Source organism: Petaurus breviceps, unplaced genomic scaffold (genome assembly GCF_028583685.1).
Source record: "Petaurus breviceps papuanus isolate PSGF00001 unplaced genomic scaffold, PetGlider_PUasm1.0 76, whole genome shotgun sequence".
Taxonomy (NCBI): Eukaryota; Metazoa; Chordata; class Mammalia; order Diprotodontia; family Petauridae; genus Petaurus; species Petaurus breviceps.
In genome coordinates, this window is record NW_027186473.1 from 27,473,637 (window position 1) to 27,495,041 (window position 21,405).

The 21,405-nt window shown below is 38.5% G+C and overlaps 1 protein-coding gene across 1 annotated transcript in view; it reads right to left on the reverse strand.

The window, feature by feature from the left end:
* The window catches only part of LOC138175059 (transmembrane protease serine 11E-like), a 67,510-nt gene that overhangs the window by 7,600 nt on the left and 38,505 nt on the right, over positions 1–21,405 (reverse strand). Inside the window, exons 3-7 of the mRNA XM_069105341.1 lie at positions 15,925–16,046; positions 8,666–8,733; positions 6,563–6,726; positions 2,487–2,525; positions 870–1,050 (exon numbers count right to left, since the gene is read on the reverse strand). Of these exons, the coding sequence (XP_068961442.1) occupies positions 870–1,050; positions 2,487–2,525; positions 6,563–6,726; positions 8,666–8,733; positions 15,925–16,046 (574 nt within the window). The remainder of the gene's footprint in view (positions 1–869; positions 1,051–2,486; positions 2,526–6,562; positions 6,727–8,665; positions 8,734–15,924; positions 16,047–21,405) is intronic.

Below are 21,405 nucleotides of genomic sequence, written 5' to 3' on the forward strand. Positions count from 1 at the left end.
GAAGGAAGGAAGGAAGGAAGGAAGGAAGGAAGGAAGGAAGGAAGGAACAACCATTTATTAAGCATCTACTATGTGGCAGGCATTGTGCTAACCACTTTACAAATATCTCATTTGATCCTCACAATAATCCTAGAAGAGAGGTACTATTATTATCCCCATTTTATAGCTGAGGAAACTGAAGCAGATAATGCTTAAGTGACTTGCCCAGGGTCACACAGCTAGTAAATGTCTTAAGGCTAAATTTAAACTCAGGCCTTGACTCCTTGCCCAGAATTCTACCTACTGTATGACCTTGGTGTCAGAGAAAAATCTGATGAAAAGAAGTGAGCTCAACAACATTGAGGAGAGTTAAAGTGTGGGTGCAGTCACTGAGGAAAATGTAAACCATTCTCCATAGGGTGTCTCTAAGTTTGTTGAACCCTAAAACTCCATGGAAGATGAGGCACTGAGTTGAAGGAAGCATGCCCTCCCCCCACCCCATGCCAGCCAGCATCCTAAACCAAAGCCCTATTTGCTTTATCCCAGTTACCAGCTTTGAATTCATATTCTATTCAGCTGTCTGTCTCTTCTGATAGTACCAACAGATCTGGGGGAGCTTAGGTTTGCCTCTTCTATTAACATCAATGGTTACAAATGTCCCCAAGACATCCTAGTTTTAATTGACAAGCCACTGACAATTAATCATCCATGAATTTGTATCAAATCTATTTTTATTTCCATCCTGTAGTCCCTCTTCAGATAAAGAAGTTCTTTTAAAAATACATCTAATTTTAATTCATCCAGGCTTCAAAATGATCTCCCCTCTTTTCAGAAACCATCCCCGACTCCTTTCTCACTCACTCAATTCCAAAGGGAGTCACTGAACTTACTTTCTGAAGCAATGAGCAGCACTGACAAGCCACGTGGCATTGATTAAGGTTGCCCCACAACGATGAACACCATTCCACTGCAAACTGGCCTGCCAGGGCCATTCACCTTCTTGCACCACTTCTTGTCCTCCAACTATCCTGTCACTTGTGCCAAAGCTTGCACCCATCCGTGTCCCGCAGCCTGTCACAAAGAGAAGGGGCTGTTAGTTTTTCTTCATTTTTGAACGTGGTAACTTTACTCTTTCATGTGCTACTGTCTAAGAATTTGTTTTGTTTTTGCTCTATTGTTGTTTTGTTCTGGAGGGACAATAAAGATTCTTAGAATTTGTTTGCTCCCCCCATACACACACTATCTTAGATATAATGTTATAAAAAGCAACCAATATGCCCAACTACTAATATCATGTGAAAAGAGCTTGCCCATCTCCCTGACTCTGATACCTGCCATGGCAACGGAAGGAAGACCAGCTTTTAGGCAGAGTGTGTTAATATGATGTAATTCCTCACCTATTAAACACTTTCTGAATCACTGAGCTAAAGTATGGGGAACTGAAGTGGGAGAGATGTGTAGATCTAGAATTTTAGGGTGACTACAAGGATTTATTTGAGGCCTTTAGATGTTCAATTGAAAGCATTTAAAATGGCAACAGCTATGGGAGTATGGGATTAAATCCTAGTATGGGGACTCTATATTTCAGGGGGCAAGGGTGGTCCAGAAATATAACAAGGATGTTAATTCACAGCCCCACTGTTAAATCATTTTTCAGAGAATGTTTGCAATAGTATATAATAGGGCTGCCTATTTAATAGTTTATCTACCTTCCCTGCCCTCCCAGGGCCTTAGAATAATACTTGCTAGTTATATAGGGGCTAAACTCTTAATTGGGAACATAGAACAATGGCAAGAAAGTTAGCCTCAGAACTTGGAAAAAACCGGGTTTAAATCCCACCTCAGGCACTTGCTACCTATGTGATTTGGGTCAAAAGTTGTTTAACCGTTCAGTGATCTTGACTGTTCTCTGAGACTATAAATTGCAGAGAAAGTACCATCCTGCATCACACAAAGAGATGAAAAATGGATCTCTCTCCCCTATGCCAATGAAATTATAGGTCTGCTTCCTATCCCTATCAATGATAAGACATGATGCTGTGTTCTCTCCAAAGATACTCCTAAAAATAACTCTTTATGAGTATGAAAAAATACCACCCACATAGTGGAGTAAAGATGTCAAATCCAGCATTCATTCCAAATTCTATAGACTCACAATAATTGTGGAGAGGATAATTAACTGGAATGGAAATCACATCAGTCAACCCAATCATAGTCTGGATCATGACAGAATTTCTTAGTAAGTGAAGTCACTCCATGATGTCAACACCGTGCTTTGATGCCCTCACACATGCATATAGCTCTGTCTAGTGACACTATACTCCTAAACCAAATTGTTTCTGATTACTTACAAGAAGAACAACAAATCTGAGCAACTACCTATCCTGTACTTAAGATAACATCCCAAAGCTAGGCCTAATTCAAAGAAAGAAATCTGTACATCTTTAAATTTTGTTTTATGTTAAGACAATTCTATTGAATGATTTTAATAAATAACTTGAACTTACAGTTACTCAAATATTTGTCCGTTTCTGTCTTGTTGATATCTGAAATACACAGAAACATAGAGCAAAATGACATCAGACTTCCATTGTACCACATCTAGTTACTCTGGGTTTACTTGGAAATGTTGAATATCTAATAAACCTTCCATTGTAAGTCAAAGACCAAGTGATAAAAACTATCTGGAATCTGTTATGTGGAAGGCAACTGTATACTTTGCTTATTTTTTCTGGTTAAGGAACATAAACTTCTTTTAAAATACATATGTAAGAATCAAAGAAACAGAATTGTAAGTCAATAAATCAACAAGAATTTATTTACCCACTCTATGCTAGACACTGTACTAGGCACTATTCGAGGATATAATTATGTACAAAGAATGAAACAATCCCTGCCTGCGAGGAGTTTATATCCTAATGGGCTAAACAATAAACACATGTATAAATATATACAAAGTAAATATAAGGTGAATAAATGCAAGTATAAAAAGTAGTTAAACACAAGGCAGTATGGGAAGAAGGACATTAGCATTTAGGGAAATTAGAAAAGGCTTCATGCAGGAGATGTTGCCTGAGTTGCATCTTAAAAGAAGAAGATGCTGAGGCAAAGGTGAGGAAGGAACCCGTTTTAGGCACATTAAATGACTAACATGAAAGCATGGAGCTGGGAGGTGGAGGGTGCCATTTTTGAGAAGCAGAGAAGGCCAGTTTGGCTGGATTCCCAAATGTGAAAGTGGGAGTAATGTCCTATCAGTCTAGAAAGATAGATTGAAGCCAGGTGGTATGGAGCTTTAAAAGCTAAACAAAGGAGTTTATATTTTATCCTAGAGGCAATAAGAAGCCACTGGAGTTTGTTGAGTAAGAGAATCACCTCATCAAATCTACACTTAAAGAAAATTACTTGGCAACAATATGTAGGGTAGGATGGAGTGGGAAGAGCCTGCAGGCAGAGAGACCAATTAGATGGCTATTGCAGTAATCTAAGTGAGAAACGAGGACAGCCTGAACTTAGGTGGCAGCTGTGTGAGTGGAAAGAAGCGTTTGCATGTAAGAACTGTTGTAAAGGTAGTATGTTATAGCGTACTCTTACAATATCATCCCCTATAGGTGTCCTGAAAAAAGAGCTTCTAAAAATGCCTTCAAATGTTATTTCATAGCAACTGATTATATATATATATATATATCTTCTGATTTCTTCACAGAGAAGCTGCAGATCAGAAAAACTTAAAGCTAACTTGCTAAAGGCCACTACTGAATAAACTTCACACAGAAATTAAATGATAAAGTATACCAGGAATTATCATGTAAGTTAAGAATAAAGCTGATAGTAGGTACTTTGGTAAAGGCGTATTGCTGACTGATAGGTTAATTTACATTTTTAAGAAACATCAGCTGGGGGGCAGCTAGGTGGTGCAGTGAATAGAGCACAGGCCCTGGAGTCAGGAGGACCTGAGTTCAAATCCCAGCCTCAGACACTTGACACACTTACTAGCTGTGACCTTGGGCAAGTAATTCAACCCCATTTGCTTTGCCTTCCCCATTCCAAAAAAAGAAAGAAAGAAAGAAACATCAGCTGGATGTAGCAAGGCTCATATGATTAGTCAAAGGCTACAATTTGGCAGTTCAATTCAGAAATACAGTTTCTTCCTAAAGTTACTATATGTATCCTTGTAGCTGGGAGGACCTAGTCACAGCGTCTCAGATGTCATTTTAGTGGAAGGAATAGTAAGTAGGCATTTTAGTTACTCCCTTATTCCTGGTCCCAGTAGGTTTTCAGCATCCATAAGATATGCTAACTCAGGGTACCCACAGGTAGAAGAAATAACCCCTGCTTTGGAGAGAGTGGGAGGGAAAAATCTGGGAAATCTTACAAACCCTTTGAAATCAATTACCTCTTGGTCTCTGTGTCTATAACATATTTTGGGACCTTGGAAAATCTAGAATGAAAAAACAGAGCCTAGATTTCTTTAGATCCCTGGAATTTGGGTTTAGGGAACCTACCTTTTATGGAACTCCTGTCACCAGTAACATCACAAATATGAGGACCTGTAAGCTCAAGTCACCTTCTCATGATCATAGAGGTATATGTGGATAGTGACATTTTCTGAGCTGGGACTAAGATCCTGGTGAATACTCCTTTTTTTGCAAAATTTGATTAAAAGTCCACTTTATTTTCTTGAAATTGGGCCTGCCCCACAAAACTATAGCCTGTAGTCAATATAAATATGTCTAACATAAGAATTCCCAAGAAAAGTAGCCACAGATGAAGGTTCCTTCTGATTAGAGGCAAAAATATTTACTCAGACCTTATCAGAATTGCAACTTAAACTACCTCATCGTGAAGACTGACTCACTATGCACTTCATAGAGTTGTTCAAATGTGAAGTTCAAATGAAATAATGTAGATAAAATATTTTGTAAACTGGAAAGCAACCTCTCAATGTGAGCTATTAGTGTGAGAGGCAGCATGGCATACCATGGTACTATGGAAAAGGCATTTCATTTAGAGTCAGAGAACCTATTTTTGAGTAAACTAAATATTTATCATCTGTGTGAAATTACACAATTAAATTTCCCTCTCAGCCTCAGTTTCCTTACCTGTAAAAAAAATGGTGTGTGGGGGTAATTAAATTATCTATAAGCCTGTAAGGTTCCTTCCAGGTACAAATCCAATGACATTATCTAATATAAGAAGCCCATGTTTGTTTAGAAAATGTAATACTTGTATGACAGGGTTTTCCATCAGAACTTTCTAATGGTGCTCATCTGGCAAGCCATGTGATTTCTCAATGTTTCACCCAAAGGAATAAAGTATTTCCCCAAACCACACACTAATTGCAACATAAATTATAGAACAAAAAGCAGTTTTAGGACATTTAGGCCAAATTTACCTTTCTTATGGGAGAAAAAAACTGAGGCCCAGAGAAGTCAAAGTAACTTTCCCAAGACACACAGCTAATTTACATCAGAGCTAGGAGTAGAAGCCATATTTCTTGTCTCCCTGGAAGTTCTGTTTCTACTACAATGTGACTAAGGAAATAGTGACTTCTTCAATTTGGTCTTTCCTTAATCTGAAATAATTTAAGATCCATCACATTTAAGTGAATTTCAAATCTGTTGAAACATCATAAGCTCCTTCTGTTTACATTTGTCTTCCCAGTTCTTACCAAAGTGCCCAGCCCATAGCAAAAATGCTGGCTAAGTGCCAGACAAGGATCAAGGGAGCATATTAATACTGCACTTCATGTATACACATGCACACAAGTGAAGAAGGAAAGGAGAGAGAAGCAGGGAGAGGGGGAGAAAGGAAAGACAGAGAGAGAGGAAGAGGAGGAGAGAAAGAAGGAAGAGGGCAGTGTGGTATAGTGAATGACTAGAAAACTATCTGGGAAGACAGGAAGATGACATGGATTTAAATTCTGCCTCTGACACATACTGGCTGTATGTCACTGGGTAAGTCATTTAGCTTCTAAGTGACCTAGGTAAATTTTGTTGTAAAGAATTTTAAAGAAGATATTGACCTGCATTGTTAGAAGAAACTTTCTTACCTTGGAGTTTCCTATACCAATGAAATCATGGGTCTAGTCCCTATTTATATATGTGTGTTTATATATGCATGTATGTGTGTATATATGTATGTATGCATATATGTATATGTATGTGTATGTGTATGTATATTACATATGCAATGCCTTGTATAGCAATACTGCATTTATTTGAGAAGGGAGATGGAGAGGATGAAGTACTTATCACATACTACAACTTCAGAAGAACCCATAGTAGCTTGAGAGAGGAGAGAAGATTCCCTTGTCCTGTTTCTAGTAATTTTATATGGATGATGGACATGATAATCTTACCAAACATCATGAGAAGGATACTCTGCCAGATGCTTTTGTCTTTAGAAGCTGAAAAGCAGCATTAAGCCCTGTCCTATGTTGGAAGTATGAGGGTACTATGCAGTCTCATTTTAGGAGCTGGTTAGACTATACAAGAAGGGGAGGAAAGGAAAGAAAAATGCCCCAAATCCACATTAATACTGCTCTTTGCAAGAAAAGTAAATTGCAGAAAATTGGAAAACTTGCTTGTAATCACAACTGACGAAGGGTCTACTTTGGGGGGCCCAGTTGCATGTTGGAGTTTCTTATGCAGCACACGTTGAATTGTTTTTTTTATGGATTCAGGACTCTGTGTAGAGGGGAATCTAAAAACCATCAGCATGTGGGCCACCACTCCGGGATCCTGAGGACTATGCAGGGCACAAAACAAAACAAAACAAAATGAAAGCAAGACAAAAAATTCAGAAAGCAAATAAAGGTTGTAATGATACTAACAGCTAACACCTATATGGTACTTTATGGTTGCACCATAGCAGACATTATTTCATTTAGCCCTCAGAGAAATCCTATGAAAGACATAGTCCAAATGTAATTTACAGGCAAGGAAACTGAGGCACATGATGGAACAGACAGGGATCTACCTAAAGTTACGTAGTTAATTCATTTGGAAGTTAGGATTGAAATCCAAGTCCTTTGCTCTTTCCCCTACACAATGCTATTGCTTTTTGGTGCCTTCTTTTGTTTCCTTATTCATTTGACTAATAAATGAGTGCTAGATTATTTTCTGGATCAATATTAAGCCAGGTTACAGGATCACAGATTTAGAGCTGGAAAAGATCGTCAAAGTCCACTAACCCAACACCTTCAATTTATAGAGGAGATACTAAGGGCTAGGAAAGCGGAATGATTTGTCCCAAAGTCACACACATGGTCAGCCTCAGAAGCAGTATCTGAACCTCATTCCTCTGATTTCAGAGTCAATGCTCTTTCCAAGGTGTTGTTGTTCAGTCATTTCCATCATGTCCAACTATTTGTAATTTCTTTTGGGGTTTTCTTGTGAAAGACACCAGAATCGTTTGCTATTTCCTTCTCCAGCTCATTTTACAGATAAGGAAACTGAGGCTAACAGAGTTAAGTAATGTGCCCAAAGTCACACTGCTACTAAGTGTCTGAGTCCAGATTTGAACTCAGAAAGATGAGTCTTCCTGATTCCAGGCCTGATTCTCTATCTGCTGCATCACCTAGCTGCCACTTTCCACTGTACCATGTCATAGAACTAATATTAGAAGCCAGGTTATCTGACTCCAATTCCAGTTGTCTTTCAGGCAGTCAGTTAATCAACAAATATTTATTAAGAGCCTACTAGGCACCAGGTACTGTACTAAATGCCGGGGATATGAAGAATGGTAAGAGTCTCTGCTCTCAGTTTGCTCCCAGTCTAGTGTGGGGAACAACCTGCAAACAATTTTGTACAAAAGAGCCATAGACAGGAAAAAATTGAAAATAATCAATAGATATAAGGGGTGTAGTTAGGTGGTTTACCTCAGTTTCCTCATCTGTAAAATGAGATGGAGAAGGAAATGGCAAACTGCTCTGGTACCTTTGCAAAGAAAATCCCCAGGGGCAGCTAGGTAGTGTAGTGAATAGAGCACTGGCCCTGGGGTCAGGAGGACCTGAGTTCAAAAATGACCTCAGACACAACACAAAAACTAGCCATGTGACCTTGGGCAAGCCACTTAACCCCAATTGCCCTCCAAAAAGCAAAAAAAAAAAAAAAGGAAACCCTCAAATAGGGTCACAAAGAGTTGGACATGACTGAAAATACTAAACAATAGATTGAAATAAGGGGGATCAAGAAAGTTTCCTGCAGGAGGTAGGATTTAGCTAGGAATTGAAGGAAGCCAGTGAAACCTGGAGGTGGAGATGAAGAGGGAGAGCTTGCTGTCACACTGCAATAACTTTCATACTTAGCTTCACTAATAATTAAAAAAAAATTAAGGTGAGGCTAGGTGGCACAGTAAGAGTGCCAGCCCCGGAGTCAGGAGGACCCGGGATCAGTTCTGGCCTCAGATACTTAACACCCACACAAAATAACTGGCTGTGTAACCTTGGGCAAGTTATTTAACACTGATTGCTTTATTAAAAAAAATTAAAAATCTGCTGTTACCATAGAACATACCTCCGACAAGTAACTCATAGAATGAATGCATGATATTGGAGTTAGAGGGTGTGAATGACATATAAGAACACAACATCACTATTATAAAAATATTCCAACACAAACACATGCTAATGACTACATCGACATCTATCTTTATATACAAAGGAAAATTTTTTATATTCACATACCTGAACTTAATAACCTGGGACTTGATGAATTCTCTCCTTAAACTGGATTGATAAAATGCATTTTTAACCTGTTTCAGAAACATTCAGAATGTTAATAAGAAGACACTGGCACACATATCACATCACAGAGAATTCACTGGGTCATTCTGAACAAGGTTTGCACATTTCATTCAACTCTGAACCTGCCTTGGGAATAATTGGTTATGGAATAATGCTAGGGCAGGGGTTGCTAATCTTTGTGTTTCAGATACCCCTTTGGCAGTCTGGTGAAACCAATGGACGTCTTCTCAGAATAATATTGCAAAATGTATGGAATTACAAAGAAAACCAATTACATTAGAAAATACTTTGTTTAGAAAATTCAAAGACCCCAGGTGGAGAACCTCTGCTCTAAAACAAGGAAGAAAGAGGTAGGAATAGACCCACACTACCATAGTCAGAGAGAGAAAAAAAAAAACACATTCAGAGATGATAGAAGCATTATCAGTTTCAGATGATAAAAACATTGGCAGCCACAATTCTAGGTGCCTCCTGATAAGCAACAATTACAGCCTTGGGAATTAATTACTTCAGGGCAACTTTGCACAGCCCCATCTTTTTTTTTACAAGTTCAAATGGACAATTTTTGTTATGTTTTCTTTTTTCTGGTTAGAGCTGATCTTTTTATTAAATTATTTATTTTTAGTTTTCAATATTCACTTCCAAAAGTTTTAATTTCCTCCCTTCCTTCTCCCTCCCCAAAATTTATTTTTATTTTTTAATTTTTTGCTTTTTGTTTTTTAAATTTTATTTTATTTTTAATTTATGGAATAAAAACAGCTTTCCACAACATACTATAATAAAAAAAGATAATTGCACATGAAATATGTATAACTTGCTATTCCTTTTAAATATATAATAAAATTATAACATAAATTTATTTTTTTTCTTCCCTCTACCTTGCCCCTTCTTAAACTGAGTCAATGCAGAGAAATATCCCAATCCTTCAGTAACTTTAGATGTCCAGTTCTGCCCACCTCATTATCCTTCCTCGACCCTCAGTATCTGACTGTTGAGAATAGAGAGCCAACAAAGCTAATGAGCTAATTTTAGAAAATGAGAGAGACAGAGAGCATAATGGTCCAAGACTAGGGAGCTCTTCTGGGTTCTGTTTCGATGTTTTCTGCCATGGTGAGACCACATACAGAGTACTAAGCTCAGGGGGTGGCTAGGTGGTACAGTGAATAGAGCCCTGGCCCTGGAGTCAGGAGGACCTGAGTTCAAATCTGGCTTCAGTCACTTAACACAAAAACTACCTGTGTGACCTTGGGCAAGTCACTTAACCCCAATTGCCCCTCCAAAAATAAAAACAAAAAAAACACATTGAGGTGGGTAGGTGGCACAGTGAGTAAAGCGCTGGCCCTGGAGTCCGGAGGACCCAAGTTTGGTTCTGGCCTCAGACACTTAACACCCACACAAAAAAAACATACTAGCCGTGTAACCTTGGGCAAGTTACTTAACCCCAATTGCCCTCCCAAAAGCAAAAAACAAAAAAAAAGTACTAAGCTCAGTTCTGAGTGCTACATTTCAGGGAGAACATTCATAAATCAAGATCATTAAGAGGAAGGCAACCAGGATGGTGAAGAACCTTGAGTTCATGTTGCATGAAGATCAGTTGAAGGAATTGGAAAAGATTAGCCTGGTGGAGGGGCAAGGTAAGCCCCTCTGTGAGGAATAAGATTATACAAACCAAGGCCTCAACTCAATATGACCTTTCTATTACGCCCAGGGTGTTTGGGAACAGAGGATCCTGAGAATGTGAGGCCTGCTCCTCTCCTGGGACCCCAGCCACGTCCTTGAGAAGAGATGTGATAACTGTCCAACTCCTGGAATTAGCCATTCCAAGGAAACATCGTTCCTGGGGGAGCCTTGGAGGGATTGGTCTCCATTCCAGGCCTCACACAAGATACGATACTTGCTAAAAACACCTGGCAGTATGCCTTCTTTGTTCTCAGCGCTACTTAAACTGTAAGATTCAGACCCCAATTTGGAATCTCACTCATGGAGGAGATGTCCTGCCTGGGACCCTCCCAAGCAAGACCCTGATGGCTGTACCTGAGCCTCCCCAGCTTGTGCGGTCAGGTGTTGGTGCTTCCCCACATCGGTGATGGTTGTAAATACATATGTATATACATACATATATAACTATGATTAATATATGTGTATTAATCATAGTTGCTCTTATCTTACTATTCCTAAGCCTTTTACTCTGTTATCTCCAGTTTCCTTCCCATTCATCTATATTCTAAATAAACTATATTGGATCTTTTGAAGTGTTGAGTGTTCCATTCATGAGAATCCTGAACCTCCTTAATCAGACACCTGGAGAAGAGAAGATTTGGGGGGAACATGGAGACTTAAGGGGAGCTTCAAATATTTGAAGCACTGTCATGTGGAAGGATTAGATTTGTTCTACTCTGACCAAGAGGATAAAAGTAGATGAAGAAAAACTTCCTAACAGAGCTATCCAAATGTAGAATGGGTTTCCTTGAGAAGTAGTGGATTCCCCCTCACTAAAAGTCTTCAAGCAAAGGCTGAATGACCACTTAGGAGGTAAATTATAGAGGGGATTCTCATTTAGCTATGGGTCAAAATCAACAACCTTTATGGTTGCCTTCCAACTCTGAGATTCTATGACTTTGTAGCTGCCTACAAGGATAAAGTATAAAGTCCTTACCTGACATGTAAGACCTCACAGAATCAATTTCTACTCTGTCTTTCCAGGCCTACCTTCCTTTGTGCACTCTCTGTTCTTATCCAACTAGAACACTATTATTGTTCTGACAATATCCAGTGTTCTCTTACATCTGTGCATTTATTTAGGGCCATCCTCCATGCCTAGAGACCACATTTTTCACATTTTTACGTATTAAAATCCCCTTCTTTGTTTCAAGGCTTAGTTGGGTGTCACTATGAAGCTTTCCTGATTCTTTCCCAGTTAAATATGAATTCCCTCATCTCTTAGAAACCAAGCACCCTCATCTTCACACCACATTATTTTTAGCCTGACCCAAATAACACTGCTACACCTATACTCCCACTTCCCACCTCTTTCTCTAAGAAATGTAATCAAATAACCTCTGGAAAGTGTGTTTTAGTGGAATGCTCTATTGTTCCATTAACCATATCTGTGACTTCCTGGTCATAACTCTTTTCTTCAACCCATTATTCTCTTTTTTCTCCCTCACTAAAATGTAAGCTTATTTAAGGCTAGGGTTCTCTTGCTTTTGTATTTTAGCCTCAGGATTAGCCCATTTCTTGACACATATTAATTGCTTAATAAATAATATTTAATCATTCATTCATTCCCTCCAAATTTTCCTAAATCACCTTGCCTCTATCTGTTCTTTGTCACATCACATTCTAACTTAGATCTACTTAATTGTATTCATTTTATATTCCTATTGAACCATAATAAAATACTTAATTGATCAATTAATTGTATTCCCCTATTAAACTGAGGGCAGAAACCATGTCTTTTTTTAATTAACCTTTGTATCCCCAGGACCTCCCCTAGTCCTTTTAAGAAAGTTAGTAAATGTTTTTTTTAAATGAATTGAATTGATGAATTTATATTTGCCTTGTTCTTAAATTCTAATTATTTCATGCTACTGATAGATAATGGAAACAATTTGCTTTTGCTAATCTCTACCATTGCAAATTGCTTTTAAGATTCCACGCTTGAACTTAATTGAACTTGAAAGTTGGATTCTACAATTATGAGGGGAAAAAAAGCAATTTAACATAGTACATCCCCCAAGAAAAGCCTGTGACCTTTTTACTGCTTTTTTTGCTTCCAAATTTGCCTCCAAAAAAAATCCAAAAATGGATACTAAGATATTCCTATGTCTATTTAACGGAAAATCAATTTGGATCTGATAGGATATCAAGAATTCCAACTTTGACATAGAAAGTTTTCTCCTTGTGGGTGAGGGGTAATTAAAAAATGTACACGCGCACACACACACACATGCACACACGAATGCACCTGTGCACGTCACACTTTTAGACTAAAAGAGGAGTGCTACCAGTCTTAAAATCAATCAACAAGCCTTTGTTAAACACCTTCTATGTCCACATACGCTGTCAACAGTAGTTCAGTGAATGCAGGCTGCAAGCTATCCAAGAGATAAAGAGTGCTTGCCATTTCCCCACAGCTCCCTCTGCTGTTGCATATGGTACATAAAAGGGATCGTAAGCACCTTACTGCCAGTACCAAACCCTGCTAACGCTAGGCTATAAGTCACCTTCCCTACTCTAGTAGTCAATACATGACATCTTATTCTTTCCTCCCCCAGGAAAAATTCTAGTTATCCTACAGACCATCAGTCAAGGGCAATGTTCCCCCTGGTTTGGTGTGATGATGGCTAGAAGTCATCAGACTTAGAAGTTCAACTCCACTGCTATAATTTTCACTTGTTTTAAAGTGTGCTTTGTCACTCTTCCCTATGAAGATGCTCCCTGCTGTTTAAGGATGAGCATCTGGAGCATCTTCCAGACCAGCCACTGGAAGGAGCCAGATGACAATCAACTCTCACTGTATTTCTCCTTATAGGAATTTTTATAGTTCCATCAGGAACTGTTCCAGGATTTAGGAACTTGAAAAAAAAAAATCTATCCTGCAATACTTCATTGTTGTTGAGTTGTTCTGTGATCTCATTTAGGGGTTTATTTAGGGTTTTATTGTAAAGATACTAGAGTGGTTTGCTATTTCCTTCCCCAGCTCATTTTGCAGAGGAGGAACTGAGGCAAGCAGGGTTAAGTGACTTATCCAGGGTCATACAACTAGTAAGTGTCTAAGGCTGGATTTGAACTCATGAAAATGAATCTTTCCAATTGCCAATTCCAAGCCCAAGTCCACTGAACCACCTAGCTGCTCTGTCCCACAATATATTGAATAATAAACCATGCCTTACTCATAATATACTTCCATACCTCGATAGTCATTGGAAGTACTCCCATAAAATTAGAACTAGACAAATCATTTTTATTTTAGAATATTCTGAGGTCAGCGCTGTTACCAAGAACCATACACCTTTGGACTTTGTATTCACACTTTGGCATATCAGTGCCACCTGCCTTCCTGCCAGGTTTACCAACATAATAATCCATACTTCTCAAGCAGCTGACAAATTACGTTCCTCCCAACGCCCCTGAGAGATTGACACTGTAAGCATTCTCCTCCTAGAGTTTCAGATCAAGAAAGTGAAGCTCATGGAGTTGGAGTGACTTGCTCTGGGCACCCCTAAGCAATGGGTGCCAGGGTCACAATTCAAACTCAAGACTTGTTACACCATGCTGTCATGATAACCTCTGCCCTTGACCATTCCATGTAGAAAGAGGACTATGGCAAAGCAGCATGGAAGGAAGGCCAGATTTGGAGTCAGATGACCTGGTTTAGACTCTTAGCTCTGTTACTTACTGTTGGGCAAATCACTTAAGCTCTTGCAATCCCCAATTCTCTGGGTTTGTTTTTTGTTTTTTCGAAGGGGGGGGGGTTAGGTTTGTTTTTTTTTCTTTTTTGCTTTTTGGAGTGAGGAGGGCAGTGCACTTGGGGTTAAGTGACTTGCCCAAGTTCATACAGTTAGTAAGTGTTAAGTGTCTGAGGACAGATTTGAACTCAAGTCCTCCTTACTCTGGGGTCGGTGCTCTATTAACAATCCCCATTTCTCAACCAGTAAATGAGGGGGTTATACTACCTTGTTGCAAAGGTCCCTTTCAACTCTAAATCTATGATCCCATGAAAGGTATCTTGAAAGAAAAATGGAAATGCAGAAACATCAAAGGATCAGGTTATACTAATGTTTTAAGGCTGGCAAAGTATTTTACAAGTATTATCTGATTTATCCTCACACAAACTCTGGGAAGCAGGTAGTATTATGATCCTATTTTAATAGATAGAGGAATGGAGACAGATAGCAGTTAAGTGACTTACTCAGGGTCATACAGCTAGTAAGTATATGATTTAATTCAGGTTTCCTGACTCCAGTCCAGCTCTCTATCTACCACAACACTTAGCTGCACTGACAGGAGTAATTTCTGTAGGTCCCCCATTCTAAGATCACTTTTTCTGCTACTGCCTCTTAGAATTCCTTATTCCCTTCAGAATTCTGCTCAAGTGGGGCGGCTAGGTGGCACAGTGGCCTGGAATCAGGAGGACCTGAGTTCAAATATGGCCTTGGACACTTAACACTTACCAGCCATGTGACGTTGGGCAAGTCACTTAATCCCAATTGCCTTGCCTTCCCCCCCTCCAAAAAGAAAAAAAAAAAGAATTCTGCTCAAGTGTTGACACTTTCTACATGAAGCATTTCTTTATTTCCCACCCCCACCCTGCCTTGCTAATGATCTCCATAATATTTACCTTGTGTTTTACACAATTTTATTTGTTTATTTATATGCTGTTTCCTCCTCCCCTCCTCCACAACAGAATGTAAGCTCCTTGTGAGAAGAGATTGTTTCATTTTGTCATTATATCATCATTGCCTACCACATGGTACCTAGCGCACAGTAGTTTGACAAATACTTGTTGATTGGTTGATTCTGAAGGGTCATAGAATCACCAGCTTAGAGCTAGAAGAGACCAGAGTGGTCATCTAGATCCAATACCCTCATTTTACAGATAAAGAAACTGAAACACAGGGGCAGCTAGGTGGCGCAGTGAATAGAGTACTGGCCCTGGAGTCAGAAGGACCTGAGTTCAAATCCAAACTCAGAGACTTAACACTTACTAGCTGTGTGACCTTGGGCAAGTCACTTAACCCCAATTGCCCTTCCAAAAAAAAGAAACTGAAACCCAGAGATTTTTAATGACTTGCCCAGGGTGACATAGGTAGTAAATATTAGAGCCAGGATGTGAATCTAGGTCTTCTGACTCCACATATATCCTTACATTTTTATTTTTTAATCAGCCCTTTGTCTGGACATTCTGAAACTTGAGAGTTCTGTCCCAATATGGGAAAGAAATTCAGAAAGTTTGGAATAAAGAAATAAATTTCACTCTCATAATCAAATTTTAACAACTCTCAGCTATGCAGCCCAGTTGGGCATCATCCCCCCATCAGTGAAAAGGAAAAGTGAAAGGAAGGAGACAAGTGGAATGGCCAATCATTTTAGCCTTGCCAGGGAGAGAGGTCAGTTCAGGTGACTTATCAATATTAATTGTATTGCTGTAAATCAAAGTGAATCAAAGTGACAGAGGGGAAAAGATTCTAACTTACCATTGTTTCTATCTTCTGACTCATTTCTGTGAAATTTGTGGTAGCTTCTTTATCAAAATCATGATAGTATTTGTCACTGGTGAATGACAAGGTGCTATAATAATTGTAGTTCTTCCAAGTATCTGCAAGGGGAAAAGAAATCTTTCTGAGATTCAGTATTATAAAGACAGAAAATGCCACTGCATTCCTAAGGTTAGTCTATAAACACCGATGTAACTATTGACAAGTTACTCAATTCATTCCTGAAGAGGCCACATCAAAGTCTCACAGAGTCCACAGACAACAATGGCTTCCTAATGGTGACTACACCTTTATGTTCCATGGGTCGATTGCTTCACTATACCAGTGAAGAAATATTTTTTGTTCATTCTTCAAACTATTTGCATATACCTGATTTTGTCATTTCTAATGCCTCCCTCCCTGCTTGCCTGTCAATCTCATTAGATAATAAATTTGGAGCTGGAAGGGATCTTAGATATTATTGGGTCTGTTTCCCTCATTTTACAGATGAGAAAATTTATACTCATAGAGATTAAGTGACTTAAATAAGAGATTAAGTGACAGCTAGTAAGTACTTGAGGTGGAATTCCAACGAAGATCCTAATGATTCCAGTTCCAGCATCCTATCCTATCCTATATTATTATGCCATATTGCTTTTCTTCCTTTCTTCCTAAATCTAGGATGGGTGCCATTTTTGTTGTTGCTATTATAAGCTGATGCGTGTTATAAGCCCTTCTCTCTATCCCCTTGTAAAAATACGAAAAGGGAGAGAAGCAGGAAGGCTATGAGGGGGTCAGAGCCTGTCTCCTCCACATCAGCCACAACAGCAATATATTTCTTCAACAGCCATCCCAGCAGTACCTCTGGCATACAAGGTTTAAAAAGAAAGTCACATGACTAATCTTTTGAAAACTATGCCATAATTATTCCTCAACCTGATCTAGCAAGAACAGAATAAAGAAAACAGAGTTTAAAAAAGGCCTCTGAGCACCTAAAATAGGTATCACACAATCTATCTATTACAATTGATGCACTTTTCAGAGATCCCTTCAAGCCCTTACTCAGAGTGTTTACTCCCACAAAATTCTAATTAGCTGATTTATAAGCCTATACATTGAAGGGCAGTAAAGGGGTTGCATAGGGCAAGCACACTGACAGCAGGGGAAAAAATGACATCTAACAGTGTAGAAGACACAGTATCTCACACACACACACACACACACACACACACACAGGCACAAGAACTCAAACATCACAGCCATGTTGAACATTGAGTATAGCCCCATTTAGTCACAATCATCTCAACAGGGCATCATAGTACAATTAATATTGATGAAAATGAACCTAAGTTATCAAGGAGTAAATCGTGTTATATACTTAAGAAACAACATGATACATTTTTAAAAGATTTCCACATAAAAATGTTATTATCACTATTATTATTATTACAGTTTTCTGCTCAAAGAAATAAACTTTCACTTACCTGAAAAGCTGAGTTATTCAGATAGAATCATTCTTCAAAAGTGACTGGTAGTACAGATTTCACTCTGTCCAATAGTGTTACCCTCAAAATACTCATAAAACTGAAGGTGCACTTATTCTAATGATGTGATCACTGCCCAGAACATTGTTTTTTTTGGAATTTCCCTACTATAACTGCCTTCAAAGCCTGAGTGATATTGCTTTGAATACATTGAGTGAAAGAAATCTTTACCTTTGAGGGTAGACTTAAGACAGACTAATCTGTGATTTCACTGGTAAAGGGAAATCCTGATGAGAGAACCCCCTCTGTCATACTATATCAAAACCTTCTCTGCAAATTACAGTCTTACAGAATTACCTGGGTTATTGTTTGTTCTTCATTCTGGAAGAGAACCATGACATCAGAGAGGTGATGCCGTGACATGCAAGTGAATTGGATTTAAGTGAAGGAGGGATGTACAAATTTACCAAGCTTCCTTCTCTCCTCCAGATCCATGTGGGTCCAGTAGCAAGATATAGATTAGGATGACTGGAAATGTTCCTGGATGCGGTGGCAAATGTTGATCTTTTTAAGCTAAGGTCTTTAACAGATCTCAGTTTGACTGAGGCAATGCCCATTCAATGATTAAAGCTTGGTAAGAAATGAGCTTACAATCTAATGAGGATGACAACATGCAAAGAAATATACAAGAAACAAATTACACAGGTTTGATAGGAAATAATTAACAGAGGGAAGGCACTGGAAATAAGACTAGTTGGAAAATGATTCCTGTAAAAGTTGGGTTTTATTTGGGACTTAAAGGAAGTCAGAGAGGTAAATAGAGAAGGGGAGGAAGAGCATTCCAGTCATGGTGATGGGGTGCTTGGGATCTGTATCTGTAACAGCAATTTGTAAAACCAGTTTGTACAATTGTAACTGCAATTTGTATTGTAAAATTGTAATAGCAATTTATAAAACCAGTCTGTAAAATTCCTTTCCCAGCCTCAAATTCTGCCCCTTCCCCCTATCCACACTCTGCCTAGGCAACAACTTTAGACTCCTTTGTCCTTGCTTCCTGTTTGGCCCAAATCTCATCTCCAAGTTAAACTATCTATGCACTGAAGTCATAAGTTAGCCTTGGTTCCCTTACATCCATCCGGTCGGTCAGCCCTGACAATGGCAGCCCTACCCTTTAAAAGTAAAAGTCTGTGCCCCCTTTTACTTGCAGGTCCCCTAAGGATCCTTGCCCACTGTAAAGCATATAATAAACTTTTTCAACTCTGACTCCAAGTAAGGCTGAGCTGAATTCTTTCCAGACTGAATCTCAGGTTCTGGTCTTAGATAAGATCAGAGTTCCTGCTGAATCTATTGGGAACCATCCCTCATCAATGGGGAATACCCTTCCCTGTTTATCCAACTAGAAAAAGTTTAGAATGGAAAATAGTGCCTATTTCTTTAGTCTATCTTTAGTCTACCAAGCCAATTGGGGTTCCTAACTCTGTATTTCAAAATAAACAATATTTTGATTAGAAAAAAACAACAAACCAGTATTTTAGATAAGGACACAGCTTTCTGAATTTTTCATCTTAAAAAAATGTGGTTCATAACTATAATTTTTAAGGCCTCAAATTTTCTTACTGAACCCTATTTGAATATACAATTCTGTAAAAATGATAATTGTCCCAGCCCGATGGAAACATGCACATATGCAGTACACATATGAATAATTCAACCATTTTTTGGGATTTATTTATACTTCTCAGGACCTAGCTATAAATGTTGTTAATTAAAAAAAATAAGCCTAGAGGAAAAAATCAAATTTTGCTGCTAAATCGTAATTTTCATTCATATGTATGACATTATTGTTTTAAACCTTTAACCCTTGTTCTTCAATAAGTATACCTTCTAAAAAAATTTGGGGTTTTCCCTCAGTGTGGGTTAAAATTTTTATACTTTGCTTTCTATTATAGAATATATATTTGCTCTGTACATCATCTTATTTAAGTTGCATTTTCTCTTCTCACTACTAAAAGAAAAGTGAATCTATTGGCATTCCAGACTTCTAAAACACAGAAAGAAAATTACAGACTAGCCCCAGTGATCTCTACCTAGCCTTGGAAAGGGATTAGGGAAATTTGTGAGCAGGAAAATGGGCCCAGTCAGGGTTACCTACACCTGAATTGCAGCATTTACAATTAAAAGACTTAAAGTATTAACAGAAGTGGATTGCTAATTGATAGATCATCAGGTGGGTAGGCAGCATTTCTTCACAAGAACTAGGAAGCATATAATTTGTAAAAATAATTTACTTAGTTGTTTTTATAAATAATGCCTTTCTTTACCTCATTAATAATCAACTATTTTTCTCCAGCACAAGATACTACTTTAAACAACCCCCAAACATGCAGTCATTTTTATGAAACATACACATATGCCTTCTTTCCCTATTTCCCTTGGCTCAGCCACTCAAATGAAAGACCTGGACAATTCTCATTGACAACCATGCCATGGTACTATTAGGTGTATTGACTGCTCTGTTGACAATGTTCGTGTTGCTACAGGACATTTGACTAACAGATGTGGCAGAAATGGACACAGCAAGAAACTAGACATACATACATTATGACAGAATTTCCCAGTAACAGAGTCAGAGTATGAAAGACAAAATGTCACATTACATTCCTGAGTGCCTCTTCTCTACCCCTAGTACTAGATACCTCACCAAACAAGCCCCATTGATCGAAAATAGATTATCCCCTGCCATCACTGAGAACAGTAGGTTGCCTTGTCCCTTATTCTTTAGAGAAGAAAGCAGATTCTCCTCAGTCAAAGTGAGCTTAGGAGAGTCTCTCTTTCTATAGGGTATTTTGTTTCTCTGTGTCTTGGTTTACTAAATGTCATCTGCTAAAGGGTTGAGCCTGTATCTGTCCTTTTTATCTCCTGAAACACGGAAGACATATAACAAGTGTGACACAGTTATCAAAATCATAACAACCATAGTTTATTCAGGTGTGCAGTAGGATATTGTTCACCTTTGTTGAGGGAAATACTTCAGTGGAAGTTCCCTGCTGCACCTGAATCATCTGAGAAGTAAAACACTACCTACATTGAAGAGTGAAAAATGGACTAGCTATTTCTGCCATGGCTTTGGGTCAGATTTAGAATTTTTAGTTTAGTTGGGAGGCAAAACTACCTTTGGCTTGGATTTGGGAGAGATAAACTATGTTTATTTCTCAACTATTGAAGTGTTTAAACAAATGTGAGCGCACAGGCTCCAACGCATGTTGTCAATTTGAATCTCACAGGTGCCAAGCGTAGATCTAGAGCTGGAAGAGATCTCAACCACTGTTTGACAATACTGACAAGTGTAGGTCACTTCAAAACCAAGCATATCAATTAAAACTTACTATAAAAAAATAGAGAGAACCTAAGCATTCTTCAGCCCAGGTCTCAACTGTCAAAAAGCCAAAGCAGAGAATTTTGAGAACATTACCTTGGGCAGAACCAAGAACAACAACAACAGCTAACATTTATATAGTGCTTACTATGTGCCAAGCATTGTGCTAAGTGTTTTACAAATATTATCGCATTTGACCCTCATTCCAAACCATGAGGTAGGTGCTGTTATTATCCCCATTCTATAAATGGAAATATAGGCAAAGAGAGGTTTAAGTGGCTTGCCTGAGGCCACACAGTTAGCAAGCTTTTGAGGTTGGATTTGAACTTAAATCTTCCTGATTCCAGACCAGTCAGTCACTCTGCATGAAAGGAAAGAAAGAAAGAAAGAAAGAAAGAAAGAAAGAAAGAAAGAAAGAAAGAAAGAAAGAAAGAAAGAAAGAAAGAAAGAAAGAAAGAAAGAAAGAAAGAAAGAAAGAAAGAAAGGAAGGAAGGAAGGAAGGAAGGAAGGAAGGAAGGAAGGAAGGAAGGAAGAAAGAAAGAAAGAAAGAAAGAAAGAAAGAAAGAAAGAAAGAAAGAAAGAGAGAGAGAGAGAGAGAGAGAGAGAGAGAGAGAGAGAGAG